Source organism: Diplotaxodon limnothrissa, linkage group LG17 (assembly GCF_057381915.1).
Source record: "Diplotaxodon limnothrissa isolate DT_005_m linkage group LG17, D_limnothrissa_male_GT1.1, whole genome shotgun sequence".
Taxonomy (NCBI): Eukaryota; Metazoa; Chordata; class Actinopteri; order Cichliformes; family Cichlidae; genus Diplotaxodon; species Diplotaxodon limnothrissa.
This window is the reverse complement of record NC_140612.1, coordinates 31,677,316-31,704,194: the sequence shown is the minus strand read 5'-3', so window position 1 is coordinate 31,704,194 and position 26,879 is coordinate 31,677,316. Positions and strand designations below refer to the sequence as shown.

Sequence of the window (26,879 nt, the reverse complement as noted above, 5' to 3'; positions counted from 1 at the left end):
TTATAATATCGCAGATAACACAGATTGAAACAAGGACAGGCAGGTGAATTTGAGTAGGTTTACTAAAGCTGAAAAAAACTTTAAATTGAAATCGTGAAAAAATATATCATTTGGTTTCTCGCATTGACAACATATTTTCTAGTTTTAAGATAAATTTCTTTTTTGGTGTACGAGGAATGATGTTGTTGTTCCTGTGTTTACCTGTAATCATGTAGCTGTGTAAGCAGAGGCTGCGGGTCTGCACTGGGTGATGTGGGCTCATAAGTGGAGTCATTAATGTCATTATGTAACATTAAGTTCCCGATGCTGTTTCCTTTGGTCTGTGGGTAGCTTTTCTCCTGTCCTATCTGCTTATGCAGGGTAAATAGTGCCCTAGTTAGTCTGCTGTCCGTGTGCGTGTTTGAGTATTTCAGTAAAAGTGTGTGTTCACCTGTGCTTTAAAGAACTTTTCCTATGTGTGCTGTGTGTGTTTGTTTGTTTGTGTTGGCTCAGAAAGACTAGAGGAGATGAAGCTTGACACAAGCAAACACTGCCTCTATACAGATGGACTTCAGAGTTAGACTTCACTCTTACTATAAACAGGGTTATGTTGTATTGTAAAATGTGATTTGCATCCATAGTATTTGACTTTTCATTCTTTAAGACTATTTGTACACATGTAGTTTCAGAAGAGTGTTACATTAGTAGATTGTGTTGAGGATTTTATCCATGTTAGACCATGTTAAGATGTTGCCTCTCTGAACTTTTATAAAATCACAAAATAGTTACCCCAAACTAAAATTGTTAAAACAGTTATTTCGGTTTGCAAAGCAGGCATCATTGGAAACACATGACAATAATTAGATCAGGATAAATCACTGCAGAGGTGGGTTGCAAAGTGGCTTGCAGGGACAAGCTAAAGTCAGTTATGTAGCACAAACTCAGCCCTTCTTCAGTCCTCCTCAGGCTTTTTAGATTTTTATTCACCCTCCACTTGCCAAGGTTAGGGAAAGGAAACCATGATGGGGAAGTTGTCACTGTTGTTACAGTTGTTACGGAAGGTAGTTTCTCAGCAAGAAACTATTTATAAAGTGCATGAGAGAGAGGAAATGAAAACTGAAGACCAGGGAAGTGTGAGTTACCTGTTCCAAAACTTTCAGGTTTCACACATATAAGGAGCAGTGCAAAACTTTTTTTCTCTTGAAGCAATAAACTAAATGTATTTCATATCCTGTGTAGCTTCGGAAAGATTCTCAAGGTGTGCTTTGTGGTCTTTCGACCCAACAGCTTCCTTAGTTAAAATAAAGTGTTGAAAGTGTTTTGTAAAAGTGTGAAATGACTGGCATAAAACATAAAAGGCAGAGGGTGTGAAAGAGCGGGGTGGGGGTGGGGGGGGAGCAGATTCACATATAAAGAGTGGAAGAGTTAAAAGCACTGAGTGAGTCCAATCACACTCTAAACAGAACAATATTAATCATAGAAAATAACAAAAAATAAAGCCATTGCTTATGTGGACGCTAAGGATGACAGAGTTTTCTGAAACAGTACATTCATCCTGTACTTACTGGTGTCAAAATACACATTTAGATACAGAGATATCCAAATGCACGTCCAAACTAAGCAGGTTTCTGGTTTTTGTGGACGTGCGTTATGACACTGGGTTAAAGGAATGTCCCTAAACCAACACTCACTAACTACAAGAAGTTGTGTCATTCATTCACTACAGGCACGGCCACACACGGGTGATCAAAAGCACATTCTGTGGAGACTCGAAACTGATATTGGTGGCTGCGTTAAAAACTGTGTTTGTGGCTCAATACAGAGTGTAAACCTGACTTGTTTATGTAATGTTATCTGATTAGTGAACTTTGTCACTGTGGCTCTGTGTTGGGGTTTTATGCTCCAAACAACCATTAAAAAACAATCTGCCCTTGACCGGTTGACTTTGCTGTTATAAACCTGCTTCTTATTACAGGGGGAGGGGAGGGTGAGAACAAAAGATCTACCTGCATGTGAGTGTGATGCACTGTCAGTAGGAGTTGAATGCCTGCAAACAGACTGCAGTTTGCTGGATGTGAAACACTGAGCTCTGTGGTTAATGCATTGATCTGTACATTAGATATGAGTGATGCTAATGGGCCAAGGCAGTGCTGATCATGCCACATAGAAGCCAGTGTAGCTGCTGAGTAGCCTTGTCTGTCCAGTGGTGGTAAAAGCACAAATGTCCTGTAATGTTTAGCAAGCTGCTGTTGTATTAGTTTGGCTGTGAATTATTTCACTATGAATTAAACATAATGGGACTTCATAAAAAATGTTTGCAACCAGCTGACAAAGCTGATTCTAGTGTGCCATAAAAAGTTGAATTAAGTTCAGGTTTCTCTTTCTTTATCAGTTGTCTGCACAAGGTGCATCTAAATGAGATCCTCTGACTTTCCTTTGTTGCCACCAACAGGTTATCGTTTTTCTTACAATAAAAAGCTATGAATATGTTTGCAAATTGATGAATTTGCAAGGCTTTTATTCATTTATTGGTTTATTTTACTTGTGGATCGACCTTCCATCTCATCTTTGCACCCCGTGCAAACTTTTCAGTGTCCCACAATCGAAGGAGTGGAATCTTTAAAAGATCAAGCCTCGGCTCTTTTCACCAGTGGCAGTACACGTGCATGCCATGTAGGCCTACCTGTAGGTGTTTTGTGTGTGTAGTTCACACTCCGGGCACACACACGCTAAATCACAAACATTTTCCATATTCTACCGACCCTTGCACACACACAGCATTTACGCACACACACCCCCACACACCAGCCTCCTCCTCCTCTCTCTTTCTCTCTCTCGGTTTCTCACTTCCTCCCTCTCTTTCTCTCTGTCGGAGAGTGACTTAAACCGCACTGACAGCTCACAGCTCACGCTGGCTGCTGTCTGATCCTCATATCGGATCTTTTTAGGATCGCGTGCGCCACCTTTACGCGCTCCTGTCTGGGCTGACAGGTTGGAAGGGTGCGCTGTTATTTCCCATCCTATGGAAATCCAGTCCTCACAGAAAAGCTGGAGTTACCGTTAGCTTTGCTACGCCATTTAAACTCAAGGAGTACTTGCTTTAATGGAGCGAGGTAGACGTCTGCAAAAGTGAGTATTACCTACTCTGACCCAAGTTAAGAAGAGGTGTTATCCACTAGCTGCTCGTGGTTTGTAACGAGAGAAGAACAAATACAATATATAGCAAGCACGTCTCAGATATTGAACTGAGCCCAATATATGTAACCCATATAATATGATATGGTATAAAATTATGGGTTCTCCTTTAAATGCTTTCCTACCAGGAGCTATCTTTACGCGCCATGGTACCCTATTTCTGCGTATTGCATATTTTAGACCCGCGCCCACGGGATGACAGGACAGCCTGTCTTGATGAGTGCATGTCAGAGCAGGATACTTCTTAAGCAAATATACACCCGTGGTTTCCTTTTTTATATACATCAGGACCTCCAGTTTGTGGTTTGGTTTTCTACCAGAGTGGCTAGTGCAGCAGACAAACCTGCTGCAAGACCCAGACATTTATTTCAGCATTTGTCTGGTGCAAGGGTTGTAATTTCCCTGCCGTGCTGCCATTCTGCAGAAAGAAATGTGTGCCCGTGTGTGTTTGTATGTGCGTGTGCATGTGTGTATTTTCCAGTTGAAGCAGATTAAGGGTGTTAATTTTCAGCACCAGGGCCCCAGATATCTACTTAGTCCAAACTGTCTGTTGGTGAGTGAGAGTAAAGGAGGAGGCTTTACACAGAGAGAGGTCAGGCTTTAAATGAATGGGAGAGGGCTGGTTTTGTTTCATGCAGTGCTCATGAAATACTGACCAGATGCTGAATGAAAAATGCTCTGTAGCCCTCATAACCACAATCCATGAAACCACAGTCCCTGTGCCCCAAGCAAGCCATTATACCACTCTGTATTGTGGTGCAAGAAAGAGGCAGAAGCAGACAGGAGTGCTTGCAGACCAAGGTTTAAGCCTCGGTTCATGTGTATCATTCAGTTCGGATACATTTTCAAGAGCACGGCCAAGTGTAAGTTACCAGAGCCTCTGTGAGCCATAGACAGCCATCAAAGGAAGTTGTGCCTGTTCTACTCACTGGATTTTAACCATACATTAACATTAGCAGCTCTGACACTGAAAGCGGTGACTTTCCGGCCTCCTAAGTGTTTGACCTTGATTTCTTACTGAGCGTGTGCTTCATGTAAAAATGAGTCAAAAATAAAACAATGAAAATATGATAGCTATGAAAGTCCTGCTAGTTCATATAACTGCAGCTGTCAGGCAATAAAAGATCATGGTGTATATTGCATAGCGGCAAATACAGTTTCCAGGAACTGAAGGACGAACCACTGGAGAGTGATTGCACCTGTGTTTTAATTTAAATAGGTCATGAGTACCCTGATCATGACCTGTTTCACCTAATCACCAGTATACAGTGGGGCAAAAAAAGTATTTAGTCAGCCACCGATTGTGCAAGTTCCCCCACTTAAAATGATGACAGAGGTCAGTATTTTGCACCAGAGGTACACTTCAACTGTGAGAGACAGAATGTGAAGAAAAAATCCATGAATTCACATGGTAGGATTTGTCAAGAATTTATTCGTAAATTAGGGTGGAAAATAAGTATTTGGTCACCTCAAACAAGGAAAATCTCTGGCTCTCACAGACCTGTAACGTCTTCTGTAAGAAGCTTTTCTGTCCCCCACTCGTTACCTGTATGAATGGCACCTGTTTGAACTCATCATCTGTATAAAAGACACCTGTCCACATCCTCAAACAGTCAGACTCCAAACTCCGCCATGGCCAAGACCAAAGAGCTTTCGAAGGACACCAGGAAAAGTATTGTAGACCTGCACCAGACTGGGAAGAGTGAATCTACAATAGGCAAGCAGCTTGGTGTGAAAAAATCAACTGTGGGAGCAATCATCAGAAAATGGAAGACATACAAGACCACTGATAGTCTCCCTCGATCTGGGGCTCCACGCAAGATCTCATCCCGTGGGGTCAAAATGATCATGAGAACGGTGAGCAAAGATCCCAGAACCACACGGGGGGACCTGGTGAATGACCTGCAGAGAGCTGGGACCAAAGTAACAAAGGTCACCATCAGTAACACACTACAACGGCAGGGAATCAAATCCCGCAGTGCCAGACGTGTTCCGCTGCTGAAGCCAGTGCATGTCCAGGCCCGTCTGAAGTTTGCCAGAGAGCACATGGATGATACAGCAGAGGATTGGGAGAATGTCATGTGGTCAGATGAAACCAAAGTAGAACTTTTTGGTATAAACTCAACTCGTCGTGTTTGGAGGAAGAAGAATACTGAGTTGCATCCCAAGAACACCATACCTACTGTGAAGCATGGGGGTGGAAACATCATGCTATGGGGCTGTTTTTCTGCCAAGGGGACAGGACGACTGATCCGTGTTAAGGACAGAATGAATGGGGCCATGTATCGTGAGATTTTGAGCCAAAACCTCCTTCAATCAGTGAGAACTTTGAAGATGAAACGAGGCTGGGTCTTCCAACATGACAATGATCCAAAACACACCGCCCGGGCAACAAAGGAGTGGCTCCGTAAGAAGCATTTGAAAGTCCTGGAGTGGCCTAGCCAGTCTCCAGACCTCAACCCCATAGAAAATCTGTGGCGGGAGTTGAAAGTCCGTGTTGCTCGGCGACAGCCCCAAAACATCACTGCTCTCGAGAAGATCTGCATGGAGGAATGGGCCAAAATACCAGCTACTGTGTGTGCAAACCTGGTAAAGACCTATAGTAAACGTTTGACCTCTGTTATTGCCAACAAAGGTTATGTTTTTTTTTTTTTGTTTTTTTTTTAAATGACATCAGAAACAGCAGTATGCGACATTACGTGATGGCAGAGCTTCAGTTCATCCTTTGTCATTTTTTTTTTTTTTTTAATAAATAGGACAGGGGGAATGAATGAGAGAAAGAAAGAAAACCAAAGGGGAGAAGAGACGGTGAGAAGGGGGGGGAAGAGAGAGAGAGAAAAAAAAAAAAGAACTCCTGGGTCACCTGTATGGAGAAAAAAAAAAAAACAAACAAAAAAAACAAACAGAGGAGACAGCAAACAACAAAGAGCAACATAATAATAGAGACAACAAAGGTTATGTTACAAAGTACTGAGCTGTATTTTTGTTATTGACCAAATACTTATTTTCCACCCTAATTTACGAATAAATTCTTTACAAATCCTACCATGTGGATTCATGGATTTTTTTTTCACATTCTGTCTCTCACAGTTGAAGTGTACCTCTGGTGCAAATTACTGACCTCTGTCATCATTTTAAGTGGGGGAACTTGCACAATCGGTGGCTGACTAAATACTTTTTTGCCCCACTGTATAGGTTTGGCTAGTTTCATGTGCAGTGCAGCACATGAAACTAGCCAAACCTATATACTTTATTTATTTATTTTTCTTTGAAGCTCCATAGTGTTTTATAAAAAGATGCATAAATGTCTGTGAATAACTTTGCATTTTTATTTTTCTGGTTTTTTTTCTTTCTTCAAAGCATGCAGTAAAAATAAAGTTGCTTTGCTCAAAACTTAAAACCATTGAAACAGTTTCAGGACAGGTGAGGATAAAGCCGACTAAAGTTGACTTGTCTGATGTATCAAGTGTGACATTCTATCTGTGTGTGTGTGTGTGTGTGTGTGTGTGTGTGCGTGTGCGTGTGTGTGTGAGAGAGAGAGGGGGGGGGGGGAGAGAAAGCAGGGGCATTTGAGTTTGCGGAAGGATCAAATGTCTGTCTCAACCACTTTACTGTAATTTGATTAGAATAGTGTGTCTGCTTCGCTAGTCAGGCGGGTATCAGTGAGTTTATCTGTCTGAGAACTGTTTTATAGTAAAGGGAAAAAGAAAGTACACCCTTTCTCAGTTCACCTGGTACTTACCAAGTTCTAGGATTATTTAAATGCAACAAATGACATGTTACACCGTGTCATTCTTTACTTAACAAAATAAAGCCAAAATGCTGAAGCTGTGTGTGGAAAAGTAAAGCACACACCATCATTAAAAACCATGTAGAATCACCTTTAGGAGCGATAACTTGATGTAATCGTTTTCTGTATGACTCTGTTAGTCTTCTGTCGTTGTGGAGGAATTTTGGCCCACTCCTCTTCACAGCGTTGCTTCAGTTCATTGAGGTTTTGTGAGCATCCGTTTATGCACAACTTCTTAAGGTTCCACCACAGCATTTCAGTTAGGTTGACTAGGCCATTGCAGTGCCTTGTCTGTTTTCTTTTTTAGCCATTCTCTTGTAGATTTGCTGCTGTGCTTGGATCATTGTCCCGTTGCATGACCCAATTTCACCCAAGCTTTGGCTGCATGACAGACGGCTTCACATTTGACTCGAGAATACTTTGGCGGGAGTTCACGGTTGACTCAGTGACTACAAAGTGCCCAGGTGCTGTGGCTGCACAACAAACCCAAACCATCACCCTTCCACCGCCGTGCTTGACATTTGGTATGAGGTGTTTTCACTGATACATGTGGTGCTTTTCACTGTGGGCAGACTTCTCCACTTTAATCTTCTCGGTCTAAAGGACATTGTTCCAGATCCAGAAGTGTTGTGCTGCCATTTTCAGAGAGAAGACTTTCTCCCTTTAATCCTTCCCAACAAGCCACACTTGTTAAGTCTTTTTTATTTATTTTTTTTAACTTGCACTGTCATGAACTTTAACATTTAACATGCTACATGAGGCCTTTAGAGTCTCACTGCATGTAGCTCTTGGGTTCTTTGTGGCTTCTCTAAGCATTTCACAGTCTGACATTGGGGGAAATTTGCTGGGACGTCCACTCCAGGGAACGACTATCTGGCAGCTATCTCGATTGTTTTCGACTTGTGAATAATCTTTCTTACTGCAGAATTTTGGACTTTGGAATATTATGTTACAACCCTTCCCAGATTGTTACTACTGTTACACATGTGGCCACACCTGCTGATGATCAGTTGGTCAAGTACATTTAATTATGAGCACCTTTGAGACTACTTACCCTATTAATTCCTGTTTATTAGGAAAAGTACAAAATATCGTACCTATTTCATATCACTGTCCTGAGCTGAAGTATGTGGGTGTCACAATCTCTTTGTCTTGTATACGCCACACAGATTCCACTCTGCGATTCTGTAACAAAAAACTCTGTAACAAGTTTAAATATTTCAGGGAGTGAAACGAAAACAACTGTTAGTGTTTTCCTCTGTGTTCTCTTGCTGTGACATGTCAATATGTGCTCTGTGATAAAGATGTGTTTACTGAGGTTTCATTAAATTAAAACTGAATGCAGTTTTCTAATTTTTACAGAAGTTAAGTGGCTTAAAAGTCACTGATATTAGCTGACAAAATATATATTTGTTACCTAATAATCCTAATAATGTTTCCTTTTTCAGATGTTGATTCTTCAGTGGCAGTTTCAGGGTGGTTGCTAGCCATCTGTCGAGACTAACATGGAACGAGAGGGCTCATTTAGAAGGTAAGCATACACACACACACACACACACACACACACACACACACACACACACACACACACACACACACACACACACACACACAGAGAGAGAGACACACACTTCACCAGCAAGTCCTATTCACTACACAGAGTTCCATTTTTTCCATCCTTTGAGACACACAAATGTTGATCAAAGTGAAAAACACACACACACACACACACACACACACACACACACACACACACACACACACACACACACACACACACACACACATTCCTGAGTGACCTCATTCATGCTTTCACTCATTCAAACATCCCCATTGTTTAGTAATCAGAGGGCAGCTATTTGTCGTTAAACTCGTCCTGTTGATTTAGTGCCAAAAAAAAAAGTTTTTTACTTCCAAGTTATGTCAGCATCCTTTCGTTTATAAAGTAAATACCTTTTCCCATTAGAACAATACACACCATGTGTAGTTAAGTTGTTATTGTGAGCCTCACCATTGTGTTTTATCTTCTGCATCATCCATTTTTCAGGAGGAAGCTTTTGGCTCAAGCGTGTATAGATTCAATTTCGCTCTTTCAGAGGTGCAGCTCTGAACTTAAACTTAAAAAGTCGTCCTGACTTTGACATGAACTCTGCACAGGGATGTGTGCTGTCTTTTTGCATGTGTGACTGAGCCCAGGGCTCCAGTTTCTTGCTCTGACCCATTTATGCAGAGCTGAACTAAGATTCAGGTTGACAGATGGACCAACAGCAACTATACCTTCCATCTCCTTTTCCTTATTTATTTATACTCGGCTCAGATTTTCCATTCCTTTTTTTCTCGTGAGCTTTCGCACTTCCTTAAAATTCTTTTCATATCAGTGTGTCCGCTGATTACCGATCATTCAGTATGGAGAATACCAAAAATACTGAAGGTTCAATATTAAATAAATAGAGTCATTAGTCTGTATTTACAGCTTGACTACAGCTTCTCCCACACTCTGGGAGGCAAGTGGAAGGTAAAGCGAAATCTGTGTCACCTTTAAATCCTTCCTCTCCCTCTTGGCACCATTCGAACCTCAAAGGGTTCCTTTGTTCGCCTGACACAAAAGCTCACAGGGTCACATGCTGACCAACTGGCACAGACTGGCAAAGGGAGAAAAAGAAGGAGAGCGGTAAAGTGGGAGAGAGGAGTGGGTAGAGAAGAGCACAAAGGGTGACGGTGGGAGAGAGGGAAAGTGAAAGGATATGAGAAGAGACAGAGACAGGCCTTGTTTCATCTCACAGTCATGGAGTGGGGATATGTGGTACCTTTTCAGTTGCTAGAGTAAGTACAATACCTGCAAGTATATTTGAGGTTTTTCATATTTGCTAAACAGTGACTGCCATTTAAAGGTGTTTTTAAAATTTTTGATTCACCTGTAAATTCAGAAGTGATTGAGTAAATGTTTGATAGACATTACCCAAAAATGGACATGTGCACTTTGTTTGTTTGTTGGGTTAATTTACTAAAATTTCAGTATAATTAAAATCCAAATATTAACACTTTCATTTGCAGAAAAAGACTCACTCTTACTATCTCTAAAGCGCCTTTTCCTCTTCATCTACCTCTTTGTACACTCCTCCCACCCTTCTTTTATCTTTGTAATGTCTGTGGTTTCAATCTCTGCTTCTTCTTTTTTTTTACTGTCAACGTGCTTTGTTTGCTTTTTCTGCACCTGATCCGGCATGTGTTATATACCTTTATCCACACCCTGTTTCTTACTCTCTTTTTGAGCTTCTTACTCCCAGGTCTTTCCCCACTCTGTCCTCCCTGTTTATTTTTATCCTGTTTGACTGGCACCCATCTCTTTGCTCAGTGTTTGAAAAGCAGTATCGTTCCCAAGCTAGTGTAAACATTAACAGATGGCTAATAAAAAGCAATCACCTGTTATTAAATGCTAATTTTGAAAGCCATCAAAATCTGGAATATGACTGAAGTGTATTTGCACAGCAGCTGATACTTTCATATATTTCCCCCCCTTTGTGTAGCAAAGTAACATTTTACAGTATAATAGCTTTTAATTTGCATATGCCAAAATGAAGATCATACATGTGTTTGTATTTGTAATATATAACATAGCTGCTACATTTTCAGTCCAGTCCTTGTACCTGGCTATTTTCAGTGGATTGTTTTTATTAAGCTTCTTAACAAAGTATGATCTATAAAGTATTCAAGCATAAAAAAAGTAGTCTAACTTAAAGGGTGAACCAGTGTTGGGTCTGTATATATATATATAACAGGTGTATTAGCAAAGAACCAATTTTAAATGACATCTTTAGGCACTTTTTTACTAACAGCTTGTCACACATGCACATAATTCGGTTCAATTTCTTTACTTGAATCTACGAAAAAGGCCAAATATGACACAGTTTGACAGGCATGAAATAATATTCCATAGTATTCCCAAACACCTGGTAGCTGAAAACATATCTTGGCACAGTGTGCAGTGTCTCCTGAGGAAATGGGACAAATGGATGATGAAAGGCAAAGTGGCAGGCCTAAAACGTATCTACAGCCAATGAACTGCACTTGAAAGTAATGTCCTTAAAAAATATGGAAAAAAAAAAAGACGTGACACAGGAGCAGAGAAGTGCATCTGACCTTTCAGTTGATCTGTCTGCAATTCACTGAAACCTCATCCAAAATCTTTTCATGTAAAGGTTGGCTGTAAAGAAGCCATTCTTCTGGAAGGGAAAGGGAAAAAGGCTGAGGAATGCCAAATTGCACAAGAACTGGACTAAAAATCAGTTTGACTTTTTTGGTGGAGGTGGTTAGGAGCGACAGTGAGTGTCTACATCCAGCTGCAAAACGCGGTGGAAGCTCTGTCATGATTAGGGGGTGCATTTCAGCCAGCGGTGTTGGAGATGATGTCAAAGCTGATGGAATTATGAACGAAGAAAAGTACCATCGGATTTTGATCCAACATGTAATACCACCTGGAAAATTGGCAACAGTTCTTTGGCACAATGGTGATTGCAAATACACTGCAAATGCAGTAAAAGCAAACCTGGACAGGAAAACACACAAGGGAACATTTTTGGTCATGGACTGAAGAAATCTTTCCTAAGAGAGTTCACACCAAATATTGACTTCCAGGCTTGTTAGAACTGTACAAACTTATATATCGTATAAATGGTTGTACATTCAAGTGTAAATTGTTGCATCTATTTCCCATTTTTCCAGCAATATTTGAGGAAATGAAATTAATTCATTTAGATGACCTTTACAAATAAGGCTTTTCACATCATCTTTTCCAGTACACGTAAGAAATGAAAGTTGGTGCTTACAAGCATTTTCTCTTTCTTCCTGTTGGCTTTCAAGGAGCCTCCATAATAAACTGAGGTTGGGGACCGGCTCGTCCTCCAGTCTGACTGACCTCTCCCAGGCAAAGACCCCAACAGGAGGTGGGGAGAAGGGAGGAACAGAGGAGAGCAGCAGAGACAAAGGGACCCAGCAGAGGAGGGCCGGGGCTAACGCCACCTGGAACAGGTTAGCCCTGTTTATTATAACCAATGTCAGTTTATATTTTAGTGAATACTTTATTTTGTTAATGGATAAGCCATCACACATTTTTACATGAACAAGTGCTTGTGCGTGTGTTTCCTTTACTAGTGGGAAGCTCTGTCAGTGCTGTTGTCCATGCTATGAATAGGACAGTCTCCTTTCACATACACATGAAAATACATATACGCACATGGACATCAGCTCTTTCTGCCTGCCTTCTTCCCTCAGGGTCCATCACTACCACACTTTATTTCCATCCATCCATCCCTTCCTCACTCCCTCCTCCTTTTTTCCCATTCTGCCTCGCAGGTTTCTTTCTTCTTTGGATTTCTTTCTTCTCACTCTTTTGTATGGTTGTTTCTAACGGTGTTTCTGCTTTATTCAACACTAAACAGCACAGAGTAGAAAGCAAGAGCTGTCAGTTTGCTGGGTGGCTGAAAGGCTATGTGAACAAATTAAACTGGACACAAACCTTCAGTCAAAAAGTTCATGCCCGTCTCACTGTAGTATGTTTTACCTTTCTGATGGCCTTCCTTTGGTAAAGAAACCTTTTCAAAGTTTATTTTTAACCAGTTCTTTTGAGGTGGCTTCAAGAGCTCACCGATTGTTCAAACGGCACAATTAAAATAAAATAAATGCATGTATCTGTGTCACTCTTTCTAAATGCATTTCACCTCTCCGTGTGTTTATTTCTAGCATCCACAATGCAGTAATCTCAGTTTTTCAGAGGAAGGATCTGGGAGAAAATGAACTCTACAATCTGAATGAAGGTGTCAGGTTAGCTGTCTAGTTTTATGTCTCTTGCTGGCCTTTACACCAGTACCCTGAACTTTTAGCTGATTTGTATTTTAGAATATTTGATTAAATTATCACTGCTAAAGCTTTGATTTCCCATCTTACCTTACTGCAGTAGAATATTTCTTACTTGAAACATATATAAACATGCTTACAAGTTAACACAGGCATGTTATACTGTTCATAAATTGGATTTACCTTAAAATTGCTTTAAAGAAGAGACACTGTAACCTTGAAATTAGATGGAAATGCAGCATCTGTCATTTTAGTGTATTTAATCACACAGTGTTTGTTCTTTGAGCTGCTGATGTTCAATCATGATACTGAGCCAGTGCTAGCCTTTGCTAACTGTGGAAAGTTTTATTGAAATTTCCAGATGTTATGCATGCAGTGTGAGCAGCATCTTTTCTCATTTCCTGAGTCTGATGTTCCGTAAACACAGCATTCTGCAAACTCATTACGTCTGGTTCATTTCCAAGGAGGTATCGCTGATGATGTGTGACTGTAAGCATATCGCTTCATGTCCAGTATCCACTCATGTGCTGTTATTATAACCATTGCAGGCAACTGCTTAAGACTGAGCTGGGCTCCTTCTTTACTGAGTACCTTCAGAACCAGCTGCTCACCAAAGGAATGGTTATTCTGAGGGACAAGATTCGCTTCTATGAAGGTAAACACAAATTATTGAGAAAATAGACAGAAAGTGGGACGTATATACAGAGTGAGAAATTTGAACCTTTATTTCTATGATGGTATATCATGTTTTGAATAAAGAAATGGCTGCCAGAGACTGGTGTTTAAACAGTTTGATTACAAGCTTAAAATATAGACATAAAAGGGTAAAAATAAAATCAGGGTTGTCCTTTTAACCTTATAAAATATTTCTTTAAAGCGGTCAGATGTCAGAGCAAATTTACATGGATAAAATCTCTAAATATGCAAGTTCGTAAGTTTTTAGTTTGGATAAGAATGGCACAAACACAGGTTTTCAGGGAAATTGAAAAAAAGCACCCAATAAAAGAGCTACAGGCTCTGTAGGCTTCATATTGAATGTTAAAGTTCATCACATTATGATTTGTTTGGAAGGAAAAAGTCCCTTGGTAGCACAGCTTAGGTTTGCAAAGTTGTATCTGAACAAACCACATGACTTCTGGAACAATGGAGATGTTTGGAGATAATGCACTTCGCCATGTTTGGAGAAAACCAAACACAGCATATCAGCACAAGCACATCATACTAACTGTGAAGCACGGTGGTGGAGGCGTGATGATTTGGGCTTGTTTTGCAGCCACAGGACCAGGACCAGGAGTTGACCATTAACTGTGAGGTCATCTGTTCAACAGACAGCTAAAGCTTAGACAAAAGTGATCCAGAGTACAGCAACAAATCTGCAAAAGAAAAGAATCAAATTGTTGTAATGATCCACTCAGAGCCCTTTTTTTTCTTTTAAACATTTTATTTATTTTTAACAGCAGAGTGTCCTGCAAAACCTTTTTTTTTCCATATGACTGTACATGTCTAAAGCTCTGATATATCAGAGCCAATTACCAGGGAGAAACTCAACAAAAGAGCAAGTTCAGAAATATTAATCTAAAGACTGCAAAAATGTGTATTAGCTGGACGTTTAACACCACCTGTATCTGCTTCTCAAGTAAATTGTGTGTCCTTCATTTTAACGGGGAAAAAACAACCTTTCGTGTCATCTAGGTTACTTATTTGCAGAGATATTTTTTCACCACGGTAAAAAAATTCTACAAAATTCTTTGCTGAGTCTTTAGTTTCAACTCCTTTGTTCATAGCCGACAAAGCCTTCTGGCTTTGATGAGGTGTTCACACTACCAGTAGTTTGTTTCAGGGGAAGTCCGAGATTAGTGTTTTATCTTAACATGACACAAGTCTAGTCTCTAATGGTTTCAAACAGGGCCAAATAATAACTTACTAAAGAAATTTCTAGATGCAGAGGTAACTGCATTAGTTAAATATTACTTTGACTGGTAAGATCGTGGCATTTTTCTGCACAAGGACACACAGAAACACACACTGATGCACACACACAGGTAGAGTGAGAGAAAGGTATTTTGTACTGTGGTAAATGTGTGACCTTTATTTGAAGCACTGCTGAATTGATATAACGCACACACTCTGATGGTGACAGATTTGTGTGACAGAACCGTCATCACAAAACCAGACAGGAAGCGATCCTTTACGTCAATAAGTAAGAAGGTTTGCGTGTGTGTGTGTGTGTGCATATGCAGAAAAATGTCCCACCAGAAATAAAAGAACAAAGCTGTAAAGTTGCTATCTGGATTATCAGATCTGTTTTTTATAGGTCAATAAGTATTTTTGCAATGACACATTTTTTTAATCTTCTGCCTCTGAACTCTGCCCTTGTGTCAAACAATGAAGCCGTGATTATAGTTCAAACCTTGAGCTTGAATTCAAGGACTCCAACAACAGTATTACATTAACTATTTGGAAACTACAGCCACTTTTATGCATAGTCCTTTAAGCATGCTTTCCACAATCCCAATATCTTTTTCCTACATCAGTCTTGATACTTTTATAACTGATCTGCCTGGTTGTATCGCAGGTCAAAAGTTGTTGGATTCTCTGGCTGACACGTGGGACTTCTTCTTCTGTGACGTTCTGTCCATGCTGCAGGCCATCTTCTATCCTGTACAGGTACACATTCTTGCAAACAAGTACTCCAATTAAAGGCCTTCATCACATTGAAACGTGTATATATCATCAGGGAAAGGAGCCATCAGTCCGTCAGCTGGCTCTCCTTCACTTCAGGAACACCATCACCCTCAACCTTAAACTAGACGAGGCGCTCTCTCGGCCCCGGGCCCGAGTTCCTCCCTCCATCATACAGATGCTACTAATACTACAGGTGAGCACACTTTTGTGGTCTGCCTCTCCCATCGTCTTCGTCTAATAATCTCTCGTGCTATCTCTTATATCAGTGTGCACCATTTAACACTGATATCCATGACTTGATGACTGTGATATGAGAGAACAGGGTAAATGGCAACAGATGGAGAAAGAGGAGCAGAGGGTAGAAAAAAGTTGTTGCTAAGGGATCCCACAGGAAGTAATCTCAGTGTGAACACAGAGCACGGTTGTCTTCCCATGACCATTCAGGACCCTCTGCACCCTGTTTGTCTGTGCGAATTATGAGGATTTATGCTATCATTAAAGGCCGTGACAACTTCACAAGAGCTTTATTAGACCTCTGTACCCCTTAGTTCAGTTGATGTAAATTGTAGTGCAGGCAAAGAGTTGCTTGTCCATTTCTTTACATTTTATTTTGTTTTTCCAATAATTTATAATAATCTGCTTATATATTTTCGTTCAGTTTGTTACATTTTATATTTGATGCCTTACAGTAACTTCTCATAGAGTTTGCACAGACCTAAACAGCCCAGACAGGATGGCAGGATGAAAGCACATAGAAGCTAGTTGTTACAATATTAGCACTTTATAACCAGTCAGTTTGGTCTTGTCCATTGTTACCTAAATGCAATGGTTTCTTCCATTTCTAGAGTAATAATAGTAATGGACATTTTATAGGACTGCTGTTGTTGTTGGTGTCACACTGTTTGGACAGGCCGTGTGAACCCCTAACAGACTCCAACATTAGCCACTAATAGTCTCTTTCATGTGGACTTGCAGCACGGTGATGGGGACTCTGCGTAGTGCTCCACTTTTTTTCCCCCCTATCTCAGTGTAAATGTAACTTATTTTACAGCCATAAGCGGCCATATTTAAACTAGAGGTTGGAACAGTAAGTTATCAGCTAAGGCAATGTCACGGTCCGCGGGGCAGACTGAGTGGAATGAGTGAGGTGGATCCAGGTACAGACACAGATGAGGAGCCAAACTGAGCTTAAGGAAAAGTGAGCCTTTATTTTGGGGCTGACACTCACAGCCAAGAAGCAAGACAAAATCAGGGAAAATCTAAACTTAAACTGGGAAACAATAACTAAGACTTTCACTATGACTTTGAGAATGAAAACCATGACAGGATGTGGGGTAGGTAGCACAGACGACGCGACAGTAAACAAAGGGAGACGGAGGACTTAAATACACACATGAGGTGATCAGGAGAAGTGGAGACACATGAGGACACAGCTAACTCGAATGAAACATAATGACAACACAGGGGAGAGTAACACTGGACACACTAACACGAGACACGGACCTTCAAGGTAAAACAGGAAACATGACAGGCACAGACTAGACACTGAACTAAACCTATGAACAAAACTCTTAACTAGAATAACACTGAAACTTAGGATTATAATGTTCAAAACAGGACAACTAAAGACTTAGAAAATAAACCATAAAATAGAAAAAAACACCAAAATACAAGAAACTGAAAAAAGTGGGTCAAAGTGACCCAGAACCAACAGGCAAGTGTGCTTGGTTACACCCTTATCGACCACTTAGCGCTAACAGGAGGACAGACATTTGTTTAGAACTCTTAAAGATGTCGAAGAAGCAAGCTCCTTTAAGCAATTACTTTGGTGTTCCTCCACCTCCAATGAAATGTCAGGAGTCCGAACCGCAAAAGAAGTGCGTATTCTCGGAAAAGTGGTTTCAGGAGGTGAGCTGGTTTCAAACAAATGATGAACGCACATATATGCATAATATGCCGTGAAAATCCCACTCTAGCAGATAAAAACAGTGCCTTTTATATTATATTAAAGGCACTGTTTTTGTCCACTTTCCCGAGAATACGCACTTCTTTTGCGGTTCGGACTCTTTCTGACATTTCTTTGGAGGTGGAGGAACACCAAAGTAATTGCTTAAAGGAGGTTGTTTCTTCGACATCTTTAAGAGTTCTAAACAAATGTCTGTCCTCCTCCTGAAAATCTTATGTACGCAAACGCGCATTGCAACTTCTTATCTGGTGCGCGTCTTTTATTTTGAAAGCGCACCTGCAGACCACTTATGTGCACCCCTGTTAATAGACCACACATTTAAACCAGCCACACTTTAAACTTTAACAACATCTAAATTAATTTTTTTTTAAGTCATACATCATAGAGTTGATATGAGAAGAGGATTTGCTAAAGCATTTAATTGTACCAAACTGTAAATGTGCTTTTTAATGCCCCTATGTCGTGCTAACAAGCTAACATACTAGTCTGGGGATTGACTCACTTTTGGAGCGTTGCAGTGCTTCTCAAGTAGGCCCAGAAAATATGGGTGTGTCTTGTAACTGAGGTAGCCATGTGAGCTTTCCTCTTCTGTCACCTATTGGTTTTTATTTTACTTTGTCTCTTCTTCATAACTTAACAATGTTTCATCAGCCTGTAAAAAATTGTTAAAAGGAAATCAGCTAAAAACAGTCCCCTTGATTACACACAAAGATAAAAGTGTCAAAGAGTGACTAATTCTCAGAAGGATACAGAGGAGACCAGATGAATACCATGAAAAATGTAGGTGTTGCTTAAGTAACAACAGCTGTGGTACTTTCTCTGAATTTTGACATGGTTGGAATATGTTAAAATCAAGTAAAATAGAATAAAATAAGTGTCATGGTCCTGGGTCGTTGACCCAGCGTTTTGTGTTTTGTGACTATTTCCCTCTGTTCTAGTTATTCTGTGTCCTCCCCCCTTGTGTCCGGTTCGGGTTCTAGATTTCCTGTTTTACTTTGTAGGTCTGTGTCTCGTTATGCCCATTAAGTTCCAGCTGTGTCCCCTCCTGTGTGCCATTTCCTCATTACCTGGTGTGTGTATTTATAGTTGGTGTCTGCCTGTGCTCCTCGTCGGCTCGTCTGCACTCATCCGTGTATTTCTGTGTATCTCTGCATTCATCTGCGTTCTATGGTGTTCCTGTCTCTGCGTCTCTCTGCCCCGCACCCCTTTTGTATGGTCTCAGGTTTGTCATTTAGTTCTCCCAGTTTAGGTTTCTTCAGTTGTTTTGTCATGCCTCACTGCCTGTTTCTGCCATTGTCACTTTGTAAATAAACATCACTCATATCATCAGTCACTGCTGCATTTTGGGTCCCCCCTTTCCTCCACACCACACGGCTCACTCCGCCAGCCGTGACAATAAGACTAGTGTGTGGGCCATTTTTAGATATTTTACCCATCTACCAAATCTTTTAACTTAAAAGGACTTGGTACAAAGATTCCTGAGAGGTACTAGTCACGGATAAGCTGTGGTCCTGGTAGTGCATGACAGTGGGTTTACTCAGTGTTGTAGAGGATGCAGAATGGGGTTGTTTCTGTTTGGCTTAGCTTGGACATTATTATGATGACTAATTGACCCAAATCTGGTCCTTCCAGATTCAGACTGAGAGGGCAAGACGAGACGAAAATAGAAAGCACAATTTATTTATTCCCTTTTATTCATTGTGCACAGATATACTGCAGATTTATTTTAGTTTGCACACAGCGAATATCAACAGAGAGCAAAGCGGGAGAAAAAGATGACAGGTAGACAAAAAGAAGGAAGGAAGTAGGGCAGCTAAGAAAAAGGCTGTTTATAAGAGAGGTAAAATTTGGCACTGAAATAATGCAGTTTTTGCTAATTCCTCAATTCATCTGTTTGTAATTTCCCTTTCATTCTGTTAAGCCTCTGTGACGCCAGTTCACTGAAGTCTGTGCTATTTATGTGGTTTGTTTCTGTGCTGTGGTTTTCGTGCATGGGCTTAACAATTTAGAATATTGAAACTTCACTGATCTATCCCTTGTCATTTTGAGATATTGCAGTGAGGTCTGGAGCCACATGTGTCTCATGTGTTTCATGAACAATGTTGTGGAAGTAAATTTGAACTACATCCAACTGTAGAGCAGCAGTTTGGCTTTAACTGAACAGAAACACAAAATTGGAAACTTTCAAACAGCAGAAGTACTTTTGTGTTAAAGATGATTTATATCTGTGGATCAAATGACTGTGTGGTGTAAAAGATCCACTGTGCAGTTCCTCTCCGCTCGAACTTTCTTTTAGCTCATTGTTTTCACTACCATCAAGATCATCATAATACAGATTTTCAACTTTTTGTTCAGCTGCAAAAGCCGGATCTACTAAATATTGATTTAATTTCTTTTTCTGTGGTGCCCAAATGTATGCACCTGCCTGATTTTGTTTGAACAATTATTGCACACTTTCTGTAAATCCATTAAACTTAATTTCATTTCTCAAATATCACTGTGTGTGTTTCCTATATGATATATTTAACTGACATTTTTTATTGTAACAACCAACTGCTCTATTCCCATGTTGTTGCAGTATATTAATGGCTAACATTGTACTGTGGATGGATTGTCTCAGTTGTTCTCCTGACTGAAGTTTACAGTCCGTTTAAAGCATGCTGCGTTGTGATTGCATTTGTCCCCAACCATCGGGAACTCTCCCATTAACTTTTATTGAGTGGAAAATAGTTAGTATTCATCCTCCAGCTTCACTGTGTTTATATTATGCTAACATAGCCATGTCGCTAGCAATCACATCCTTATATACCAGCTAGCCCAACTACAGTAACCCTACAAAAGTCACTGCTTGTTTAGTTTTTTTTGTATTTGTTTATGTTGGAAGTGATAGCAGAGCTGTACGTTTTAATTTTTTCAGAAATCTGTCAGTCAGAACATGCTATATCATGTTTAGGTGGAAACTAGCGAGCTAACTTCCTGCTAACTTCTAACTCTGTTAAATTTAATAAATCCTGTTTTGATGGATGCCTGGGTGTTTAAACAAGTATTGCACGCTTTCTGTAAATCCAATAAACTTCATTTCACTTCTCAAATATCACTGTGTGTGTCTCCTATATGATATATTTAACTGACATTTTTTTATTGTAACAACCAACGATTTATACAGAAAAATAATGACTATTAACAAGGTTGCCCAAAACTTTGCATCCCACTGTATATGTTTATACAAGGCTAACATTCACACCAAATTGATTCTGCTATATTTAATGTGTTCTTTTCGGCCTAGCCTCTAAAGACATACATGTTTTGAACTGAAAAAAGGTTTATCAGAGATCTTTCACAGTAACTGGCAGAGTGTTTGATAAAATCACAGAAAGCCAAATAGAGAACTTTCTCTTTCCCCGGTTTTTTCTTTTTTTGCTGCTTCTAAAGTTTCCATTAGTGCCAGCCAACACACTGCAATTACCAGCTAAGACAAACTTGTGTTTTTTATGTGTATGTTTGTGTTCCTTTGATCCAGGGTGTCCATGAGTCTAAAGGTGTAACAGATGATTACCTGCGCCTTGAAGCTCTCATCCAGAAGGTGGTCTCTCCTTACCTCGGCACTCATGGCTTATATTCCAGGGATGAATCCTCCAGTATGCACTGTTCTTCCTGTCTGTTGGGTAAGTGTGTGCTTGTGTGTACTTGAAAAACTCACAAATTCCATTTTAATTCAGGCTTTCTGTGGTTTTTGCGGAATGTTTGCAATTATAAACTAATAAGGTTTCTCTTTCTGCTTCTCTCTTTTGTCTTCGTTAGAAAAACGCCTACAGTACTCCTGGTCCTCCAAACTAAGCAGTCCTCCTGTTGTCAAAAACCCAGTGGTCCGCTCTAAGAGCTACAATGTTCCCATGCTAACCCCTGTAGTAGAGTATGACATAGATTCCTCCTCAGGGAGCGGCACAAGCATCAGGCGGCATTCGGTATGTGAGATGACGTCTTGCGTGGAGGAAAGCATCCCTAAGACAAAGTCCACCATAAGTGCCCCTGACAACAACAGTAACACCAGCACTTCGAGCCTCGCCAATCACTCCTCAGCTTCCACCACCTCTGCTTCACTTTCAGGTAGGACTATATGGCTAGAGTTAATGAATCCCTTTAAAAAGACAGTGGAACTCAAAAGTAAATATACGTGTTTTTCCTCAGCTGTGCAGCGCTATTCATCTGTCTAAATTATAGATGAGTACATATGAAAAAAACTCCACAACCCAATCAAAGTTTGGGATTTTTTTTCATGATTTCCTGAAAGATTTCTTGACTTGGATAAGTGGAAGATGCATGGATGGATCAGTGGTTCCTTGACAGAGACTGACAGTTTTTTATATGTATTTTTGACAGATTAAAAATAAGTGTTAGTGTTTTCCAATGCATTAATACAAGTGATATTTACCTTTAATTTAGGTTAAAAAAAAATTAATTAATACGTACATTTTGATTCTTACTAAACTAGGAGTAACACTTCTTCTGCACAAAAAATATTACAAAACTGAATGGATTTTGGTTTTGAAGTGGAGCAACATTTTAATTTATCGGGTTAACCAGATTAGCCAGAATCCAAGATGTAAGTGAGAGATAAGTTTTCAAGAATGCAGGCAGAGTGGAGATTTCAGGCCATAATGCACAGACTTGCATTTGGAGAAAACCTGTGAAATGCTGTGCCAGGACCTTAAGAGAGCTGTGCATAAGTGAATCTCAACAAACCTCAAAGAACTGAAGCAGCACATGTGCATTTTGGTTTATTTCTGTTAAATAAATGTGTTGCTGTTCAGTTGAGGTTGTGTCTGAGGTCCTGGTAGGAACCTGATATATTTTCTTATTATGTCCTGGTATTTAAAACCTTAGAATTGACAGGGGATGTACTTTATTTTTACAATGACTGTCGATTACTGGAAGGGAGTAGTACTGAATACATTTATGAATTTTGAAATGAGCATGGTGATGTTGAAAAACAGAAGTGACAAAAAATAGAGAATTAGGAATAGCTTATATTACCAAGAAAAAAGGAAACAGAGACAAATCTTCCTTATTTCTTCTTCGTTGTCGTCTTCTTTTAACTAGTCTCGCTTTAGTAGTCATCAAAGGGTAATCTGCCTCCATCTCACCCTGTCCCTGGCATCTTCCTCTGTCACACCAACCTTCTGCATGTTCTCCTTTTGCTACATCCATGAACTTTCTATGTGGTCTTTCTTTTTTCCTCCTGCCTACCAGTTCCTCTTCAACGTCCTTTGTTCAATATATCCTCTGTTCCTCCTCTGTACACGTCCAAAGCATCTTCTGCCTCTCTCTGCCATTCTCTTCGTCACCTCTCTTATACACTGTCTATGACTTTGGATGGGTGACTCTAGCTATTTAAACTCATATAACTTCACTATCACTACTTTTTTCAGCTTTTTTGTTACACCCGTCTCCCTCTCATTCTCACACATGTATTCTGTTTTGCTTCCACTGACTTTGATTCCTCTTCTCTCCAGAGCATGCTTCCACCTCTCCAGGCTCTCTTCCAACTGCTCCCTACTCTCACTACAAATCACAGTGTCCTCTGTAAACGTCATGATGTATGGAGACTCCTGCCTAACCTCATCTGTCAGCCTGTCTACCATCATTGCAAACAAGAAGTGGCTGAGAGCCAATCACTGATGTAATCCCAGCTCCACCTTGAACCCATCAGTCTTTCCTTCTGCACACCTCACACACTGTCTTGCTCTCCTCATGCATGTCTAGCACCAGCCTCAGATTCTTCCATTTGTTACAATTTTACAGAAATATAAAGAAATGGAGTGAGATTTAATTGCCGTATTCTTGAAAAAGTAGGATGCATGCTGTGTAGGTTTTTCACATTAAGGTCAAACTATATTATGTTACGAAATCTCTCAGAGCTGTGAGACAGACTGTGGTTTGAGATGTTTAGTGAGGTTAAAAGTAACAGGCAACATGCTCTGCAGAGGCAGCAGTGTAAATCCTGAAATCACTGGAGTTATCTGGTGATGTTTCTACCATCCCATGATGCATCTGCTATACAGTGAAATCTAGACAGAAATGCTTAATATTGGCACAGCTTTATTATTGGAATCTTTGATCCAAATGTATTTTTTGCTAACAAGCTACAGTACAGAAACGTAGAGGAAAATCAGTTTCACCTCCAAAAGTTTTGCTTTACTTTGTGCAGACGGTGCAACCTCCAGCCAGAAACTCCGAACCATAGGTGCTGGAAGCCAAGCAGCTCCCCACCCTACCCAGCGTCAGCAACACTCCCCTAGCATCTTCCCCGAGCCTTCCCCAGACGAGGACACACATTGCACTGGCTCGCTGGAGTTCGACTCTTCCTCCTCCTCCAAGGTTCTGGCTCAGGACACCAGCTCTGGTCCCAGTCCTTCTTCCAGTCCGGAGATGATGATGGATCACATGATGGAAGATTCTCTGGACTCGGAGATGGAGCTTGATGGGATCTTCCTGAACTTCTCAAAACAATCTTCAGGAGGATCAGCGGACACCAGAGACAGCAGCAAGGAGAGTGTGGCATGACACACAGACCAATGTGTGTGCGTGTGTGGATGTGTGCAAACTTCACCTGTGTGATGCAGGTCTGAGCCACGACTGACATTCCTCAAACTGCTGTTTTCTAGAGACTCTAGATCTTCAGGGAATCTTTAAAACTGGATTATTTTTCTGTGTCTTGTGCTTTTTCACTAAAATCAAGTCTAATTTTATGATGCCTTTTGTAATATTTCATTGTAGTTAGTTAGAAACATCGACACTGGCCCCTGTGGGGAGATTTATATTATTCATTCACATTCAAACTAAACAATCACAAAATAAAACTATAAATGAAAACATGGAAAACACATAAAACACAGCAAAAGGGCAGAAGCATGAAAAACGTGGAGATACTTTTTGAAAAGCTTGGACAGTCAAACTCAAACTTCTAACATTTCATATGTTTTGGAAAACTACCATGTTTGACAAACAATGCAAATCATATTTTATTAAATTACTATTAAAATACTCATTTGATTTTAACAATTTTTTTTGTCTCTGTTTCAAATTAAGACTTAAACTGGTGGGAACTCTTTCCAAAAGAGGCTTAAGCTACAGTCAAGTAAACCACTTATTTCTAGTACATCTAAATGCTGTGCTTTTGGGCTGTTCTACATCGGTGACAGTTTTTCTATGCAGTTGCTTCAGAAAAGCGCTGCGAAAGAGCATAAAACACAGTGGAAATAGATTAAAAACACATACAAACACGCAGAACGGAAGTTGAGGAAAACGAAATGGAAGTAGAAACACAAAAACACAACGGAAGTGTTTTGGGGGGAGATATGAGTGACGGAACAGCAGCAGAATCCAAAAATGTGTGAAGGATTGTTCTGAGACACATTTTAAGGATGTGGAGGATTCGTTGGTGTTGTGAGCGAGGGAAAAATAGCAGGTAATGTGTCTTTTAATCATATGATTCATATAATATTGTAGAGTCATGTTTGCTATTAGCCGTTTACTGTTAGCTTGCTACTCTTATTCTCTCCCTAAAAACGCTTCCGTTGTGTTTCGTGAATTTTTGTTCTTGCTGGCGTTTTCTTATTTTGCTTTTGGTAAAATGCAGTTTTAAATAAGGATTTGTGTCGAAAATGCACACTGCCAGCTGAAGTTGCAGTTTTGTTCTAAAACGTCGTTCAGTTTTGAAGCATTCAAACAACAGTTGACAAACATTATTCTGCTTCTTTTTTTCTTAATCCTTTACATCTTTTTGTCAAATCAAAATAGTCTCTGAAGAAATTGTGTGAGTCAAATGTTAGGACATGTTAATCAAAGACAGCCTTATCAGCAAAGCATAGAAAACTTGTTCCACTCCCAGATTTGGCATCTTTTACCAAACCTTATCTTGTCCCCTTTTCTTATCTCAGCTCTTCTTCCATTGTGTTAGTGTCCACTTAAAATAGCAGAAAGCCAAGTGTAAATCATTTGTCATGGAGCAACAGTCTGTCTAAACAACCTTTAATGTGAGTTTTCCTTGTTTACACATCTAGGCCTAAATCAGAATCAGCAGCATGCGCTTCCTGTTTCTGCATGAACGCAGCCGTTAAAGTTGTGCTGACAAACTGTATTTTGCGTTTTGCAACGTATATTAGTTGTTTGCGTTTACTGAATATGATCACGAGCGCTCAATGTCTGAATTAATTTTTTTAAGTACACCGTCCACGTTACTTTCTTTTCTTTTTTTTTTATTTGAACAATTGAACAACAAATATACATAGTAATGTAGTTATAGAAAGGGTATGAAAACTTTCACAGCTTGCAGTATCTTTTACAAGTCATATATACAAATACAAGTACGTAAACAAAAAAGTATACTTTAGGAGAAAACAAACAAACAAAATAACCGATTAAAAAAAGAAAGAGGTGCTCAAGGTATAAATAAACAACATATAAGTCAAGTGAAACTATACATTCGACACAGCTCTTGTGTTTTACATGCTTTGGAGTTGGTGCTGTTCTTTAGATTCTCTAGATAATTGGAAAACAGGGCTTTAAAAGCAAATATGTTTGGACGCTGTTGAAAATTTTGTACAATGTATGTGAAATTTGGCAAAAATAATCAGAAGATTGATAATATTTTTTTTTCCTGGATTTATTTTATGGGTATGTGAGAGGCCAAATAGAATATGTTGAAATTTCAGTTTACATGAGGGATCAATTTGTCTGAATTCATATTTGAAGTTGTGCTCCTCAAACTTTTCACGTCACTATATGGTGAGGGGGGAAAAGGTAGATGCTGCCACCTTGTGTCGTTCGTATTAATGTGCATCTGCCAATAGGAGAAGGAAAGGTGCAAACCTAGAGCAGTAGAGGGGATGCATGTAGACCAGGGGTGGGCAACTCCAGGCCTCGAGGGCCGGTGTCCCTGCAGGTTTTAGATGTGTCCTTGAACCAACACAGCTGATTTAAATGGCTAAATTAGCTCCTCAACATGTCTTGAAGTTCTTCAGAGGCCTGGTAACGAACTAATCATGTGATTCAGGTGTGTTGACCGAAGGTGAGCTCTAAAACCTGCAGGACACCGGCCCTCAGGGCCTGGAATTGCCCACCCCTGATGTAGACAATCAAAGAGAAAAGAAACACAGCTTGAAAATGTGTAACATAGTTAAATAGAGTTGAAGTTAAATCCCGCTAAATGGGACATTGGCGCCACCTACTGTCGAAAAAGTGACCCTGCAATATTCACAAAGGGCAAGGGATTCTGGGTAATCCTCAGAATAATGGAGGATTCCTGCGAGATTTTGTGCTGATTGCCCACGACATTAAAAAGAGAGCATTCTAACCATTGCCTTTTTGTTGTGAATGCAGACCAGAGAAGACACTACACAGAGGTCACAT

The 26,879-nt window shown here is 40.1% G+C and overlaps 1 protein-coding gene across 1 annotated transcript; it reads left to right on the top strand.

Annotated features, from left to right (window-relative positions):
- Positions 1 to 3,025: 3,025 nt before the first annotated feature.
- Positions 3,026 to 24,032, top strand: LOC146615254 (proline-rich protein 5-like). Its single transcript, XM_085376004.1, has 10 exons — positions 3,026 to 3,108; positions 8,413 to 8,495; positions 11,825 to 11,992; positions 12,704 to 12,784; positions 13,366 to 13,472; positions 15,393 to 15,484; positions 15,555 to 15,695; positions 20,989 to 21,133; positions 21,270 to 21,575; positions 23,677 to 24,032. The coding sequence occupies exons 2-10, from the start codon at positions 8,470 to 8,472 to the stop codon at positions 24,030 to 24,032; spliced, it is 1,422 nt and encodes a 473-aa protein (XP_085232130.1). The 5' UTR covers positions 3,026 to 3,108; positions 8,413 to 8,469.
- Positions 24,033 to 26,879: the final 2,847 nt, after the last annotated feature.

What these genes read in the sequence shown, in the direction of transcription:
- LOC146615254 (XM_085376004.1), top strand. Translation starts at nt 8,470, where the DNA reads ATGGAACGAGAGGGCTCATTTAGAAG. An exon ending in GCTAACGCCACCTGGAACAG is followed by an intron (nt 11,993 to 12,703) that starts GTTAGCCCTGTT and finishes GTTTATTTCTAG; the next exon opens with CATCCACAATGCAGTAATCT. An exon ending in AATCTGAATGAAGGTGTCAG is followed by an intron (nt 12,785 to 13,365) that starts GTTAGCTGTCTA and finishes TAACCATTGCAG; the next exon opens with GCAACTGCTTAAGACTGAGC.